The 15,391-nt window shown below is 43.3% G+C and overlaps 3 protein-coding genes across 4 annotated transcripts; 2 read left to right on the top strand and 1 right to left on the bottom strand.

The window, feature by feature from the left end:
* The first annotated feature begins 64 nt into the window (after positions 1–64).
* exosc4 (exosome component 4) lies at positions 65–1,952 on the top strand. The gene is made up of 3 exons (XM_079348787.1): positions 65–348; positions 1,144–1,350; positions 1,439–1,952. The coding sequence occupies exons 1-3, from the start codon at positions 178–180 to the stop codon at positions 1,796–1,798; spliced, it is 738 nt and encodes a 245-aa protein (XP_079204913.1). The 5' UTR covers positions 65–177; the 3' UTR covers positions 1,799–1,952.
* A 616-nt stretch (positions 1,953–2,568) lies between these two features.
* Positions 2,569–6,844, top strand: gpaa1 (glycosylphosphatidylinositol anchor attachment 1). Its single transcript, XM_079348188.1, has 13 exons — positions 2,569–2,685; positions 3,013–3,126; positions 3,258–3,437; positions 3,695–3,806; positions 3,909–4,056; positions 4,135–4,236; positions 4,381–4,577; positions 4,672–4,868; positions 4,952–5,105; positions 5,294–5,365; positions 5,455–5,651; positions 6,245–6,415; positions 6,506–6,844. Exons 2-13 carry the CDS (start codon positions 3,053–3,055, stop codon positions 6,747–6,749), a joined length of 1,848 nt encoding a protein of 615 aa, XP_079204314.1. The 5' UTR covers positions 2,569–2,685; positions 3,013–3,052; the 3' UTR covers positions 6,750–6,844.
* Positions 6,845–8,169: 1,325 nt separating this feature from the next.
* Positions 8,170–14,839, bottom strand: sharpin (SHANK-associated RH domain interacting protein). Of its 2 annotated transcripts, none has more exons than XM_079348974.1 (9): positions 14,321–14,839; positions 11,254–11,428; positions 10,815–10,907; positions 10,581–10,722; positions 10,392–10,482; positions 10,029–10,314; positions 9,383–9,486; positions 9,076–9,174; positions 8,170–8,989 (listed from the first exon to the last, which is right to left on the bottom strand). In XM_079348974.1, exons 1-9 carry the CDS (start codon positions 14,582–14,584, stop codon positions 8,939–8,941), a joined length of 1,305 nt encoding a protein of 434 aa, XP_079205100.1. In that variant the 5' UTR covers positions 14,585–14,839; the 3' UTR covers positions 8,170–8,938. The 2 variants fall into 2 exon arrangements, with proteins under 2 accessions (XP_079205100.1, XP_079205099.1); XM_079348973.1 differs by having other exon boundaries at positions 9,076–9,177; positions 14,321–14,831.
* Positions 14,840–15,391: the final 552 nt, after the last annotated feature.

Here is a 15,391-nt window from a genome sequence, read left to right as displayed (position 1 = left end):
ATTCATACTGTTGTCCCTCTAGTTCTGTTGTGAGAGCATATACCATCTATGGTTGTTATGTCGACCTTGGTATTTTTGGACTTTTCGCCCTGCCGTAGTTCTTTCGTCGACGATAGGTGGATGGGAAATGTAGTAGAGGGGAAGACACGTGGGGCGCTCCGTTGAGTTTGCGGAAACATGGCGGGCTTAGAGTTGTTGTCCGATCAGGGATACCGTTTAGATGGAAGGAAAGCGACCGAGCTGCGGAAGTTTCAGGCCCGCATGGGAGTGTTCGCCCAGGCTGACGGCTCCGCGTACTTAGAGCAGGGAAACACCAAAGCTCTGGCTGTGGTGTACGGTCCACATGAGGTAAGTAACATGGAAAAGACAAGCACGACTTACCAGCTAAAGGTTGCACCACAGCAATCATGATAAATAATAAAGAGTAAGTTTTTATTAGTCAAGATCACCTAAATATTTTCTACTGATTTGTTTTTATAGCTTGTGCATCGATGTTAAACACTGCATGTTCTCTGCTCTCATAGATTTGCATGGTCCAGTGTCTGTTAAAAAAAACCAACAACTCCCATTACGTTAAATCAGAAGATCTAGTTCTATTGAACATCAAAACACTACAACAACAGATACATCAAGTCTAAAGCTGAATCTAAGCGCCACGTATATAAAAGCTTTCAAACATGTTTTTTTTTGTTTTCTTGTCTAAATGTCACTTAACACAAATACAATATTACAGAACAGAGCCTTACTCTGCTTTTATGAAGCTTGTTATTGCTGTTTACTATCCAACTATATTCAACTTATTTGTTTTCACTCAGGATTACTGTATATTGAGTTGGTGTTGCATTATTATGCGTTTTGTTGAAATGTGTTTTAAATATTTTTTAGCATATTTTCAACTCTATTATTGTCAAGGGTAAACATTAGAAACGACTCAATCTAATGCTTTCTAGTTCCACATCATTCCCAAATGCAATCTTAGAAAATAAACACATTAAATGAACGCCTCTTTCCAGCTGAGGCAATCAGATCTTTGCATTTGTCAAGTAGAAGATCAGATATTTATTATTGTTTATTGATGGAAGTTAACGATTGATACATCAAGTGGGTAAGACTTTTGGAGGTAACATGCGTGTTGTCCCATAGATGCGAGGTTCACGCAGCCGGACTCGTCACGATCGAGCTATTATCAACTGTCAGTACAGCATGGCCACCTTCAGCACAGCCGAGAGGAAGAGAAGACCACACGGAGACCGCAAGTCCACTGAAATGAGCCTCCACCTGAAGCAAACCTTTGAAGCTGCAGTGATGACCCAGCTCTACCCACGCTCTCAGATCGACATCTATGTCAAGGTAAATGTTGGACACGACATTTGAGGGATGTTAGAATTGCCATCTTGGGGTTAAAAATTGCTAATTTAGGGAATTTCTCTCCAAACAGATTTTGCAGTCAGATGGAGGCAACTACAGCGTGTGTGTGAATGCTGCCACGCTGGCTGTGATCGACGCCGGCATCCCCATGCGCGACTACGTGTGCGCCTGTACAGTAGGGTTCGTGGATGAGACGCCACTTGCTGACCTTTGTTACGCAGAGGAAAGTGGAGGAGTGAGCTCTTTGGCTTTAGCGCTGCTTCCCCGAGGCGGACAGATCGCTCTGCTGCAGATGGATGCCAGACTGCATCAGGATCACTTAGAGACTCTGATTGAAGCTGCCATGACAGCTTGTAAAGGTGTGAGCAAGGTGCTGGATGAAGTGGTGCGACAACATCTGCAAGAAGTTTCCGTTCTATCAGGAGAGTGAAGCTGGGAGTAAAGGGGGGTGACAATGTGACCGGAAAATGCTATTAGACTGATTCAGAAGGGGTGATTTGTAACGTTTGTATTCATTAATGGTTGTTTTGTGTGTTTGTTTTTATAAAAAAAAAGACTATAAAACAATAAATATTTCAACTCTGCTTTATTTTTGTGATGCTTGTTTGATTGAGAACAATTTAAGTATTTCATGTTTCCTAAATTTTGATGCAAACAAAAGGACTGCATCACGAAAATGTGTAAGTCACTGAAAGAGAAGTTGCAAAGTTGTTTATGGTGTAGATGTAGTTATGTGTGTAAATCGGCACTGTTTGTAAAAGGTAATTAAACAGGGATACATACAGTAACCACACTGTAATATGATATTCAAATAATTAAAGTAGAAAAATACGGACAATTAATCGTGCCATTTTAAATATCAAGATACACAAGATTAATCTGCACAATATTTTTAACGTCAGTCTGAGATTTCATGGCTTTCAAATAATAAATTGGGTAAGAAACTGCTTGTATTGGGGTTGACTTTTTTCAAGTTTATGGGTTATGAAAATTAAGAGCAGAGGAGAGTGCATCCCATAAAGAGCTAATATTTGGATACAACCATAGACTAAATATTAGGGATACAACTGATATTAATGTGTCAAATCGTAAAAATATGATTTTTCATAATATCTGTTATTTTTTATGCTTCTTTTTATCTTGTTTTTCGGCAATGGGAATCAATAAAGTATTTATTCTCCGATATCCCTGACCGGAAGTTGGTCCGCCGCATTAACGTTCCCGCAGGAACAAGGAAATTGAGAACATTTAGCAGCGGCTGCTGTGAACAAGCCCCACCTCTGCAGGTGGATGTGAGCCGCTGCACACTGCAAAGAGGTCTGTTTTTAAAACATTTAAATTCAAAATAGTTCCGATGTCTCTGCATAACTATGACATGAATGATCAGATGTCACAGAGAACGACGTTCTATAAGAATTGACTATCTCTCGAAACAAGCGAAGTCGCTAGCAACCAGCTAACCACATCTGTCAACACATGAAATGACAAAGGGTTACAGAAAACATACATTCAATGTATTCATTTGTAGACAAAGCTGTCATTGTTGGAGAAAGCACATTTAGCTAGCGTTTCCTCTCCTCGGTGATGTTCATGAACAGATTGAAAGTGTGTACAGTGAACTGACAGTGCGTGTGTTGCCTTCAGGGTCCAGTGTATCCAGGTTAAAGTGATCACTAAACACAACATGGGGCTGCTGTCTGACCCAAACAGGAGACGGGCTTTGACCAGCCTGCTAACACGACTCAATGCACCAATCTGGTGAGTTTTGTTTACACTGTGATAAATACTGTTTCCCCTCCTAAATGTATTACATTTAAAATGTAGCACCCGCATACACAAGAATTATAGCATCTATGGTTCCTGTCACGATTTCCATTCCTTCATCTCAGTGTGATCTGCTACATGGCGGGTGTGGCCTGGTTCATGGGTTTGGCCTTCGAGCCGTTCACTCTGAGGACATACATGTCGGAGAACGCCATGGGTTCGACCATGGTGGAGGAGCGCTTTCCATCAGGGGAGAGGGCGCTGGCCACGGGCAGGGAGTTCTCTGCTCATAAGAAGAAAGCAGGGTGAGTGCTACAAAGCCACAAAGAAAAGGGATGCAACATTACAAAAAAAAAACAAAGCTCCATTTACAATCTCAGTGTTCGTTAATGATAACTTGTTGAAGGGCGTGGAGGAGCCGCACAGCAATTTAGTGCTATACTGAGTCTTTATAAAGTTTGATGGACATTATTTCAGTGTTTTCCAGCACTTTCTCTTTTTTCCAGCACTCGACATCTGTCCCCTTTTCTGCTAGTTTAATGCAACCAGTTGTTTTCTGCAGTGGGATGCCAGTGGATTGGCTCGTGAAGACCATGAAGGATCGAGGCCTGGAGGTGTTTACCCAGAGATTCTCTCGCACTCTGCCTTTCCCCGATGAAAACAAAGAGAGATATGTACGTTTGTTGTTGAAGAACGAGCACTTTATTGAATCAGAGACTCGCTGGTTTCAACACATTTAGCCACAGTCCGTTGCTGATCTCTGTCTTAACCTCCAGATGGTAAAAGGCACAAATGTGTACGGGATCCTTCGGGCCCCCAGAGCTCCACGTACTGAAGCCCTGGTACTCACCGCCCCGTGCACCCCAGGCGATAACAACAACCAGGCCGTGGGGCTGCTACTGGGCCTGGCACAATACTTCAGGAGTGAGTAGAGGTTTCTGCCCCTTTAAAGGATAATCAATTATCTTAACAGGTTTTAATGGCTGCTGTGTCGCTCAACAGATCAGATTTACTGGGCCAAAGACATCATCTTCCTTGTTAATGAGCATGATCTGATTGGTATGCAAGCCTGGCTCGAGGGTTACCATCACACCAACACTACAGGTAAACAACATTCAGCAGGTTTTTAAAACGCATCAACAAAAATGAAGATTGAAGATTTTGTAATCTTTCCAAATATTAGTCGTCTGCACAGTTTAAAACTCCTAAATGCTTCAGTCGGGTTGCCTTCTGTTACGGTGAATCCAGGTATGGATTGGTCCCCACTTCAGGGCCGGGGTGGTTCCATTCAGGCAGCTCTGTCTCTTGAGCTCAGCAGTGATGTCATCACCAGTTTGGACCTCGTACTGGAGGGACTAAACGGCCAGCTTCCCAACCTTGACTTAGCCAATCTCTTTTACGCCTTCTGCCAGAAGATCGGAGTCCTCTGCACCATCCAGGGCAAGGTGAACTCTCGTAATGAGATGGCTCCAAATCTCGAGGGCTTTCAAGGTCCTGTCTCAGTTTTGATTCGTCTTTCCTCCGTGTACGTGTCCACAGCTGCAGAGGAATGACTGGGACAGTATCTCCGGTTACAGTCATTCAGTGCAGACGATGATGTTGATGGTGATGAAGCAGGCCAGTGGGCGGCCTTGGGGGGATCACGGCCTCTTCCTGCGATACCACATCGAGGCTGCCACCATCAAGGGCGTCAACAGCTTCCGCCAGTACAAGACTGACGCCACCACCATCGGAAGGTATTTGAAATCAACACTTTTTTTTCATTTCTCACCCTCATAAAAGTGACACTAAAAATGCGGATTTTGTTGTTTTTGTCTAGGCTCCTGGAAGGAATGTATCGTAAGCTGAATAACCTCTTGGAGCGCCTGCACCAGTCGTACTTTTTCTACCTGATGCCGTCCCTCTCGCACTTTGTCTCCATCGGCTACTATATGCCAGCTTTTGGCCTGCTGGCTGTTATTCTGCTGCTTCGTGTATCCTTTCAGATTGGTTTCATTGTCAGTGGATTCCGAATTGTAGATGTTTTTTACACAAATGATTCTCAGAATGTGTGCAAATGTTCCCTGTTTGCAGCCCGAGTCACTGATTAAATATTTGCGGGGGGGGGGGGGGGGGTTTATAAGAATGTAATAAATCAGGTTTGCACTTGACTGCGACACAGGCCTTAGATCTGTGGGTGCAGTTTTCGACTCCTCCGCCAAGAACAGAAGATGGGGTCGCTGACACTGAGCAGGTTAGACTCACACATTCAGACAAGGCGGGACAGTTCACCTACCTGGAGTCTATTAAATCACCCCGTTCACCAAATGTTCTTCCTCCCAGATGTCCAATCCAGGTGTGCTGTCAGTGTTGACTCCCCTGGTGATCAGCCATCTGACAGGTGTAGCTCTGTACGCCCTACCCATCCGCTTTCAGGAGATGGCTGTGGAACATTTCCCGGTGTCAGAGACCGAGGCTGTGGTCCTGACAGCCATCGCCGTGTACACTGCAGGACTCGCGTTGCCACACAACACAAACAGGTAGCGTCTGACTCCTGAAACGGACAGGTTCAGGTTTTTATAACATTTGTGGGGGTTTTTTTACATCTTTTTTTTTTTTTTACCATTTTATCACATTTGTTTGTGACTTTTATAGTTTTCAGATGATATTGTCCAAAAATCTGAAACAACACAAGCTTCTGTGAGCAGAATGAAAGCAGAAAAATCGTCTTGAGTTCCAACACTTTGTCTGACAGTGAAGTGCTCTCGCTCTCACGTTCAAATCGAAAATGTCACCTTTAGTACTTTGAGTCTTTCATTTTTTTTATAGAACGTCTGCGCACAAAAAATTCCGACATGAAAATAATTAAATATGTGAATTTCACACTTACAGTACAAGCTTGGATTTCTTCTTTAGAGTATTTTTCACAGCGTTGTGAATGCTCGTGGAAAACAGAACATTGTCATAATGTTCCAAGCTCGTAGGCTATACCGCCCCTACTTCATCCTGTTGTTTTTTTTTTTAATTAACTCGCTGTTTAGGTTTCACTTATTAGAGACCAAGAGCCAAGTTAGTACCCTTTACCACCGTGACGCAGGAGAATGAGAATTGTTTTCTTGCTTTTTTTCCGAAGGCTTTTGTCAGGTGAGGGAACCGAGCAGGGTTGGAAAATCCTCAAGCTGGTCGCTGTGTTGTACCTCGCCGTTCTGCTGGGATGTACCGCTCTCATTAACTTCTCCCTCGGCTTCATCCTGGCACTCAACCTGGTGCCAATAGCTGCCTTCATCACACCCCACGTACCAAAGTAATACACCTGCACACACGTTTGAAGCTCATAAAGCCACATGATTGACCCTGGAACTCAAAACCTCACTTCTTCTTCTTCTCACTTTAGGGTCCTTTCTGCCTTCGTGTTGGTCATCCTCAGCCCGGCATGCACACTCCTCTTTTGCGTCTTTTTCTACCAAGAGCTGGTGGAGGTGCCCGTCAGCTTCCAGCAGGGATGGGTGATCTACCTGTCAGTCATCTCTCAGGGCATCTTAGATCACGTCCTGTACGGCTCTCTGGTTTACCCTCTCGTGGCCCTGCTGGTCTATCCCTGCTGGCTGCTTTTCTGGAACATTCTCTTCTGGAAGTAAATGCCAGTCACTCAGGACTACTGAAGGGCAGTCGTCGGAAGGAAAACAAAAAACAAAAAAAAAACTCCTCTGGTTTGTTGTGGAGAAATGTGAATGACAGATCTAAAATCTTAAATCTAATGGAGATGTTAGACAATAAAAAGAATACATGTTGTTGTCCTGGAGGGAATTCCCTTATTTTATTTTGTTTTTTTCAACATCAGTTAATATCAAAACTTTTGGAAAATTGTGTTTCCTGACAAACTAAGTAGAACGGACAATATGTGGGGAAGCTAAGAATGACCATACTGTCACCTCGGATGAAAAATTGCTTCTGTGTAATGGGTTCATTATGTTTTAAAAAAAACCACTAACTCAGAATCTTGACAGTTTAAAAATAATTATTTCAAACGGCAGTTCTCTGCTTTCATAGTTTTGTACTCTAGATCTCACAAACAGTGAAGAATACGAGGGATGTTTTATAAGTAGATGTTAATATAAAGGTTGGGTTGCTTTCTGTAAACGATTTTGGTTGAAGGATTTATTTATGAATTTCTTTGTGGTACATAAAGAAAAATGACTGCACTGTTTAGTTAATTTCTCTTCCTTTGTCTTTGGATGGTGATGGATGAAACGGCTGCTGAATGGATGAACGTCTGCAGTTCTGTCTGTTAAACTGCAACTTTTTGAACAAGCCATCACTACAGTTCATATTTTTATACTTGTTTTGATAACTTTCTTTGAAACGTGTTCACTTCATATTTATAAATGCCAAAATAAAAAGTCAAACAGGAGGGCCTCCCATGTTTCTTTCCTCTTAACGTTGAGAGTAAAACTTCCAAAATGATTTTTCAAATGTAAATATAAAGATTGAAGTCATTTACTAAATAAATATTCCCATATTTAACATGCACACTCTTAAACCAATAAGATCCCTCAGATCAGCAGATAGGGGTCTGCTGAATATACCTACATTCAAGACCACATCTGATGAATTTGCATTTAGTCACCATGGGGCCGTTTTATGGAATAAACTACCTGCTGATCTGACGTCTGTAGAAACGTTAAGTTCTTTTAAAAGTGGTCTTAAAAAAATTGCTTTTTTCCTCGTGCCTCTCGCTGCTGGTTTCTCTCTGTTTTATTATTTTTAATGAGTTTGTATTGTGCGTGTGTTTATCTTGGTCGTCTGTAAAGCGCATTGGGTTTACGTCTGTATGAAATGTGCTATACAAATAAAATTGATCTGAATTATACTGAAAACTACGGGGGCCGTTAGGGGCCAAACGCTCAGCAACTGATGAAAGCATCTATAAAAAGTGATTTTTTTGATGCACTGCTGTGGATACTACACTTCAAAAGGTGAGCTGCTTCTTACAGCTGCTGGCTTCAATCCTGCCTTCCTCCCAGTTCATCCCAGAAAAACACCCAGAGACCGGATCTGTTAAGTTCCATTATGTTTATTCAGCTAATGCATCTTTTTTACAGTCTTATGTACTGAAAACAGGTCATTCCATTGCTGTCACAGCTGAGAGGAAACTGAGTAAAATAAAAATCAACTGCTAAAATGTACATTACTCGATGCATCTTGTTAAAAACAAAACACTTAATACAATGGTATAAAAAAATAAAAGCACTTGACAACCCTGTAAACGTGACACATCATCTCTTCTCAGCCGGAGCTTCCGACCTGACTTTGGCACCAACGGATGATGCACGGACACGCACACACACACACACACACACGGAGCAGGGTATTGCACAAGGCTTCACCTTTTCTTTCACTTCACAGTTACACAAACTTTAAGTCCCAAAAATGTTGAAGAACTTTCATCATGTCTGTCTCTCCTAAAATAAATATCAGGCCGTCTGTGTCGTTCTCACAACACACACACAGTAAAATAAATAACAAAGAGGTCAGTCCAAAAGTATGTCATGGCCATGTCCATAGAGATGTGACGCTCTCTGTTTGCAGTTTGTGGTCTGATCCTCGGCCAGTGCAGCTCTGCGTCATGCTACAGTGCTTCAAACGCTCCGGTCGTCAGCAGCCAGACAGCTGCCAGAGGACTCTCAGTGCACTCGACAGGCTTTACGTGAGTATTTGTCAACATGTAAGAGGCAGATTTAGCATCTTCCCTGTGTGTATGCGTGAGTAAGTGTGTGTGTAAGTTGAGTGAGATGAGACATGTCAAGAGGACAGCGATGATGGGCAGTCAGCTGCTGCTTAATCCAGACTCCCCTCGCTCGTCCCTCCTCCCTTTCTCCTGCGAGGGTACACGAGACATAAAGAGGTTTTCACTAAAGGGAATGGACCTGAGGAGTATTGATTGACTGTGGTATTATGTCGTACCTGATGGATGTGTGCGTCAGGTCTGGCGGTAGCGCAGATTTCGCAGCCGGGACGTGACGGCTTGTTGATGAAAGTGCATGAGGGACAAGCCCACTCTGTCTGCTGAGAGGGGGAGAAGTGACTATTTAAAGTTATATTTCAAAGTGAGGCAAAGTACACGCACATTTTGAATCAATGAAGCCTGGAGCAAGTAAACAGCATTTGATGACACTGTCAAACAGTGAGTGATGCATTCGAGTGCTTGAAGACGACAGGACAAAAAGGCTAAACACGCGTGCGCAGAACATGGTCAGTGAAGATAACAAACCTGTGTTTTACTGGCTTTGTTTGAGGGATCATTCAGCTGCAGATTCTCAATGTCAAGAACATCTTTGACGTCGCCCGTTCTCTCGTTTCCGCCACTCGTGCTCCCTGAAGTTAGCAAAAATAAATAAATAAATACAAACGTTTATTAAAGTCATGCTTTCTCTAACTCAAAATGTAGTATTTACAATTCGTCTGGATGCATGTGGACGTTCTCTTCTGTTATTTCTGAACACAGCCAATGTGCAGCAGATCAATGATTGTTTGCAGGGATAAACAATGTAGAAGAGGAATTGATCTGTTATTGATTTTTTCTTAAACAATGTTTTTACAAAACGTCAGAATATATTATAAATGATAAAAAATAAACCTGATTGATAAAAAAAAACAAACGACAAAAAACAACAAAATTCTCCTTCAGTAGAAAAAAAAGTGCACTGCACATTTCTTACACTTTGGGTGTTTTATCTATTTATGGCCCAAATGACTCCAAACATTCATAACTGAAGTCTGAGGGTCACACACCAGGAAATGACTTTCCCTCATGCCTTGACTTTTCATCAGAAAAGGCAGCACTTTAACATCATATCTAAAGTTTGAGATTACAGAAGAAAAACCTGCAGCAGAACGGCTGCATTTAAGATGCCCACCCTGCTTGTTGTGGGTGAGCCTAGAGGGCAGGGTGCTGTAGCCTCTCCAGTCTTGGGAGGTGGGACCGTTGCCTGGTGGGAGGGGTGGGGCGAGAAGAGCGCTCTCCAGGTCCTGCTGGAACAACTGACGGGTAATGCGTGCCTGTCGGGCAGAGATCAGGTAGAGGTACGCCGTATCGCCGTCCTTCTGCACCCCGTAGGAGGCCAGTGACCTCGGCTCGGTGCACAAACACTGACCAATCACCCAACGCTGCACGCGAGGATGAAAACCGTACTCGAGGAACACCTGAAGAACGAGGAGCGGAGAGGGAGTCAGCCAAAAGAACGGCCACTGCAGCCTCTTAATAATGATGGTTTTCTGACCTGTTGCTTGAGTGCAGCCACCGTCATGTAGGGAAAGACTTTAACTATGACACAACAGGAAGACGAAACATCCTCCACGACGACGGATAATCTGTAACACGGGTTCAACACAGTAAGGCATACGTTGAATCAGTCACAGGAGCTTTGGGGGGGGGGGGGGGGGGGGGGGGGGGGGGAGTAATCTCTCACCTGATCTCTCCTTCGGCGTAGTTCTTCTCAGACAGTTGAATAGTCAGCACTGCTTTTTGTCGGGCCAGCGCGGCGGCGTGCTGTGATGCCGCCTGAGTGTCCCCTGCTTCGATCGCCCTGGCGAGTTCCAAGCACAACTCCTCTGGAAAGAAAAAAAAAAAAGAGAGACATTTTTGGAGCACGTCCTGAACAGGGAGAGAGAAGAACCACATGGCAGTAAACAGAGATACACACCAGTGAGCGGCAGCGAGGCGGAGCTCCACTGCTCTGTAGCTGCTGCTGTGCTGATGTGTCTGCTGTCAGCTTCACATGTGTTGATATTTGCAACTGTCAGAGGAGACAAGAAGAACTTTGTTGCAAAAGTGCTCCAAGGATGTGAACATTCAAAAGAACGCTGTGGTAAAAGAAGTGTTTTCAGTTCACAGACACGATCAAGTATTTCCCTTTCATTCACACAAATAACATCCAACCATATACATACGATATCTTAATATGCACAATTCAGCTTGCACCAAATAATGTGCATACAAAGATTCCTGAAGCAACTCTGGTGAGCTAAAGGAGACGTCACATCCGCCCCCTAATAACTCTTTTTAGCACAAAGTTGTCATCAAGAAGCTGCACATGTTTTTAGACAGAAATGAAAAAGAAATGGACCATTGCTTAAACTGACCTCTGTGTGCCTCTCTTAGGGACGACATCACCACCGTGGCCCACTCCTCGGCCTCGCGGTCGCAGCGGAAGTTGAAGCGGATGCAGTCGTGGGGCGGAGCAGCAAGACGCATCTCATGGCAGCGCGAAGATTTGACCTCATACTGGACCAGGCGCAGGTCAAACTCTGCAATGAACTGAAGGGGAACATTTAGAAAAATGAGTCGGCATTAGAGGGCATGGCTCAGGAAAATTACTAAAATAAAAATAAACAACTTTCAGTTTGAACGATCTGAAAAATGCATAGCTTGAGTCTACAATCTCAAGCACTGAATATTCAGCTAACAAACTTACTATCATTACTTTTCTGAAACGGAGAACGCTGTGAAAAGCAATCCTTAAAAGTGCTTTTTTGTCGTATCAGCATCACAAGGTCAAAAAAACGATATCTAAAGTGTCACATTAAGAGGCTGACCAGGTGGAATTTTGACATTTAAACCTGAAATGAAGCATTCGACCTCGTACAACACTGCTCAAAACCTAAAGAGAACATAAAGAACAAAATGTGGGTACAAAATACAATGATTATGAAATAACAAAAAGGAACTAGTCCCCAGAAAACAGGCAGGAAGAAAGTAATATTTCCATTCAGACAGAGAACAAAGTTTTACATAACAGATTTGAAACATAATCTGCTGTTAAACATTCACTGTGGGGACTGAGAGAATCATTAGGGTGCTTTAGTCTGTTGTGGAGGGATTTGCCTTCTACCATCGTGTGTGTGTGTGTGCGTGTGTGTGTGTGCGCGTGTGTGTGTGTGTGCGTGCAGACACACTCTTCTAAAACTGTGTGCGAAGAGTCTGCCAGCTCAGACAGCCGAGCTAAAAGAAGCGGGGGATCAAAGGGAAAGCGTGCAAATCAAGAAGCTTCTCCATCGTCAGGGGAGAATCTGTCTGACTGAGATTCTACAGAGATGAAAAGACGATTCGGAGCGTGTCGGGTTTTTTGGGAGACTGCAGAGTGTGCGGGCCGAACTCGACAAACAAAAGAAACATTTTTTTTTGAAGAGAAGTTTGGACGAGGTAAAAAAGGCAAAGTTCAACGGAGGGTCAACGTCAGGACTCAGCGACGGTGCAGTCGGGACAGAAGTGGCCGTTGGCAATGACGATCCATCATAGTGCACGAGAGGATCTCAGGATATCTGATCAGCCGATGACTTAATCAGTTGCAGATGAATCGATTAATGAATCGTCTTGTACAAAAATGCCAGGAATTATGAAAAGATACTTCAGTCTTTAATCTGTTCAGTTTAGTTGTTAAATGCCACAAACCAACCCAATCTAAAAGATCCAGTTTACACTCGGATATAAAAAGAGAAAAGCAGAAATTCATCTCACCAGAGAAGCTTTTTATTTAGTCAATGTCCAACATTTCTGCTTTTCACCTTATATTGAAAATAATCTATTCTAATACAAATAAACGGAAGATTCTGATGCTGACAAAAACATGGGATGCAGAGGCATGACTGCAAATAACTTAAGTTAACCATCTAATAATATTACTTTATCACCTGAAATAGAAATGTTCTTGCCTTTTTGTTACATTTATTTACTGAAATGTATGCACGTGTATATGCATGTTTCACTAATGTTTAAAGTTCAATAAAAAAAGAAGAAGAAGATAATCTAAATATATGCGGATTAATTTTCTAGAAACTGATCTGTTTTCACTGTAGCTGTATGCGACTACACACTGCTGTACACACACTACCACAGTATGTTCTCCGAGTACAACACTGTGTGTCAGACAGATCGGTCAGCCACACTGGGGCCGGTCCTGTCTCCCTTCCTCTTCAGCCTCTACACCACAGACGAGGGTGAGGAGGCCGAGTACAGGGCTGTTGGTTTGGGTCTTTGTCACATGGTGTGAGGAGAACCATCTCCGGCTCAACATGCCAAACACAAAGGAACTGGTTGTGGATTTCAGGCGGACAAAGGCACTGTTCACCTGCGTTTTCATCCGGGGGTGGACGTTGTGGAGGACAGTACTACTAAGTACCTGGGGGTGCACTTAAATAATAAACATCTACAAGAAGGGCAGCCTGAGGAAGCTCTGTGTCTTTAACACCTGAAGGACCCTGCTGAGGATGTTCTGAGTGTTGTCCTGTCTGTTGTTGGGCCTGCTGCTGGCAACGCACAGAAGCACATTCATTGCATTTCTGATTCTGATTTTCCCTTTAAAGTTGATCAACAAGCACATGCATTTGTGAAGAAATGATCCTTTAAGAGACCAAAATAAAGTTGATATTTAGGCCACCAACCAAGAACGCTTCAGCAGTGATCAAATGAAGACCTGGGTTCATTATTGCTTTACAAACATTGTTTAGCAGGTTGTGGTAAAGTTTCTCAAGCAGCCAGGTAGATACACTTACTTCTTATTGAGCAGCATGAGTGAATGTGTTGGATACCAATACCTCCTGTTACACTTACAACTGTTTCACATGTTCCCATACTCTCATTATTGTCAGGTCAGTTTCTTATCGTTTTGGGGACCCCTGAACAAGCCTGTGCAAACTTTGAAGGCACAGCAGTAAAAGCTTTTCGTGCAACAAACGAAACTCAAAACCTGAGCTGTCTTTGTTAGGAGACAACTGACAGTATGTTGATCCAACCTGTGCACAATAAAAAGATTCACTCGTCTTGTAAATATCACTGTAGTGGATCCAGGAAGAATGAAATGGAAAGTGAAACTTAAAAAAACAAAGTAGGTTTCATGGTTTCCTGTTTTAATGCTTACACAGGAGGTCTTTCACAGATCAGTGAAGAGTTCTACTTTTCCTTAACCACACGATGTTTCTCATAAAGACAACATCTGGAACACTTTATCAGATCGTGTTTGTATATCCTTATTCTTGAAAGACATTGGTTGATTTTAATTAAACGTGATGCTGCGTCCAATAAACTGGCCTGTTCGGGCCTGTATGGGTTATAATAACGTTATATTATTCAGTAAACTGGCTCGACTCTTAAACATATCAAAACCGTTAAACACACAAGTATGTGTGTGTAGGTGTGTGTGTAACATCTCACCACACTGCGGTTTCCGCTCGTATCTCGCAGCGCCAGTCGGAACTCTCCGGCCCGGCTCGGGTCCATGCTGAGCTGCAGCCGCAGAGCCTCGCTGCCGGCTCCCGGGAGGCACAAAGGCCGGATACCGGAATGACACACAGAGACCCGGACTGACATTAAAACAGTACTGCAGCAAGCCGTGAGCGTGAGCCCGCCGCATGCGGTCTGTGGGGACGAGGCAGATACCGGGGCTGGAGGAGCCCAGCCTCCGGAGCTCAGAGCCATGTCGGCCGGAGTGAAGGTGTCGGAAGCCCCGCGGCGGGCGGTACGGCTACCCGCTGCCTCTGTTTGATTTATAAGGTCCAGCCGTGTCCGCAGAGACTGTGTGTCTTCACGGTGAGGCTGTGGTTGTATCCACGCCTCGAGAATTCTTCCATATCGACCGGAGCTGAGCTACACGGAGCGCAAGAAAAACAAAACAGGAAGTACCGCGGTACGTCTCTAATTTATGTCCGCGAAGAAACGTCACCGTAGCTTTAATATCTTACCTTATATCAACCTTTAGGAAATACATTTTTACTAATTCCATTGATCATTATATGCTTCATAAATACCACAATAAATCACACACCAAGTGGACATACACGTATAAAATAACCTCAGTTTGGTTCACCACTTTAAAGTTAACTAAACACAGATTTTCAGCTGTACTGCTCAAACCTGTAATAAAAAAATGCATTTGATTAAGAAACACTGTTTATTAGAGCGTCAATGTATGAAGCACAGACTGTAAAAAATACAATTATGAACAAGGAAAAATGTGCATTTATCCGTGTGTGTGTGTGTGTGTGTTGGGGGGCTGAAGACACGCCCACTCACTCCTTCGTAGTCAACATGATATGTTTAAAATACACGTTATTTTTTGCCACATTTGAATTAACTGAACAGACAGAATTGTCAAAACTGTCAAATTTACGCCACAAAGGCCAACGTGAGGAAAAATCCATAAAATTATATACAGAAAAACTGAACGTCGTGTAACATCAGCTGCATCCAGAGAGGACAGTGCGTACTACAAGTACCAGTAGTTTC

Source organism: Symphodus melops (genome assembly GCF_947650265.1).
Source record: "Symphodus melops genome assembly, chromosome: 7".
In the NCBI taxonomy this organism is placed as follows: Eukaryota; Metazoa; Chordata; class Actinopteri; order Labriformes; family Labridae; genus Symphodus; species Symphodus melops.
Note: the sequence above shows the minus strand (reverse complement) of the source record. Positions and strands in the feature narration are given on the sequence as shown.

Excerpts from the sequence above, each read along its gene's own strand:
- sharpin (XM_079348973.1), bottom strand. The coding sequence starts at position 14,584 with ATGGCTCTGAGCTCCGGAGGCTGGGCTCCTCCAGCCCCGGTATCTGCC. Across the intron at positions 10,315-10,391 it reads TGGCTGCACTCAAGCAACAG|GTGTTCCTCGAGTACGGTTT; the intron begins GTCAGAAAACCA and ends CTCGTTCTTCAG. Across the intron at positions 9,178-9,382 it reads ACAAAGCCAGTAAAACACAG|CAGACAGAGTGGGCTTGTCC; the intron begins GTTTGTTATCTT and ends TCCCCCTCTCAG.
- gpaa1 (XM_079348188.1), top strand. The coding sequence starts at position 3,053 with ATGGGGCTGCTGTCTGACCCAAACAGGAGACGGGCTTTGACCAGCCTG. Across the intron at positions 4,237-4,380 it reads CCATCACACCAACACTACAG|GTATGGATTGGTCCCCACTT; the intron begins GTAAACAACATT and ends CGGTGAATCCAG. Across the intron at positions 4,578-4,671 it reads TCTGCACCATCCAGGGCAAG|CTGCAGAGGAATGACTGGGA; the intron begins GTGAACTCTCGT and ends ACGTGTCCACAG.
- exosc4 (XM_079348787.1), top strand. The coding sequence starts at position 178 with ATGGCGGGCTTAGAGTTGTTGTCCGATCAGGGATACCGTTTAGATGGA. Across the intron at positions 349-1,143 it reads TGGTGTACGGTCCACATGAG|ATGCGAGGTTCACGCAGCCG; the intron begins GTAAGTAACATG and ends GTTGTCCCATAG. Across the intron at positions 1,351-1,438 it reads AGATCGACATCTATGTCAAG|ATTTTGCAGTCAGATGGAGG; the intron begins GTAAATGTTGGA and ends CTCTCCAAACAG.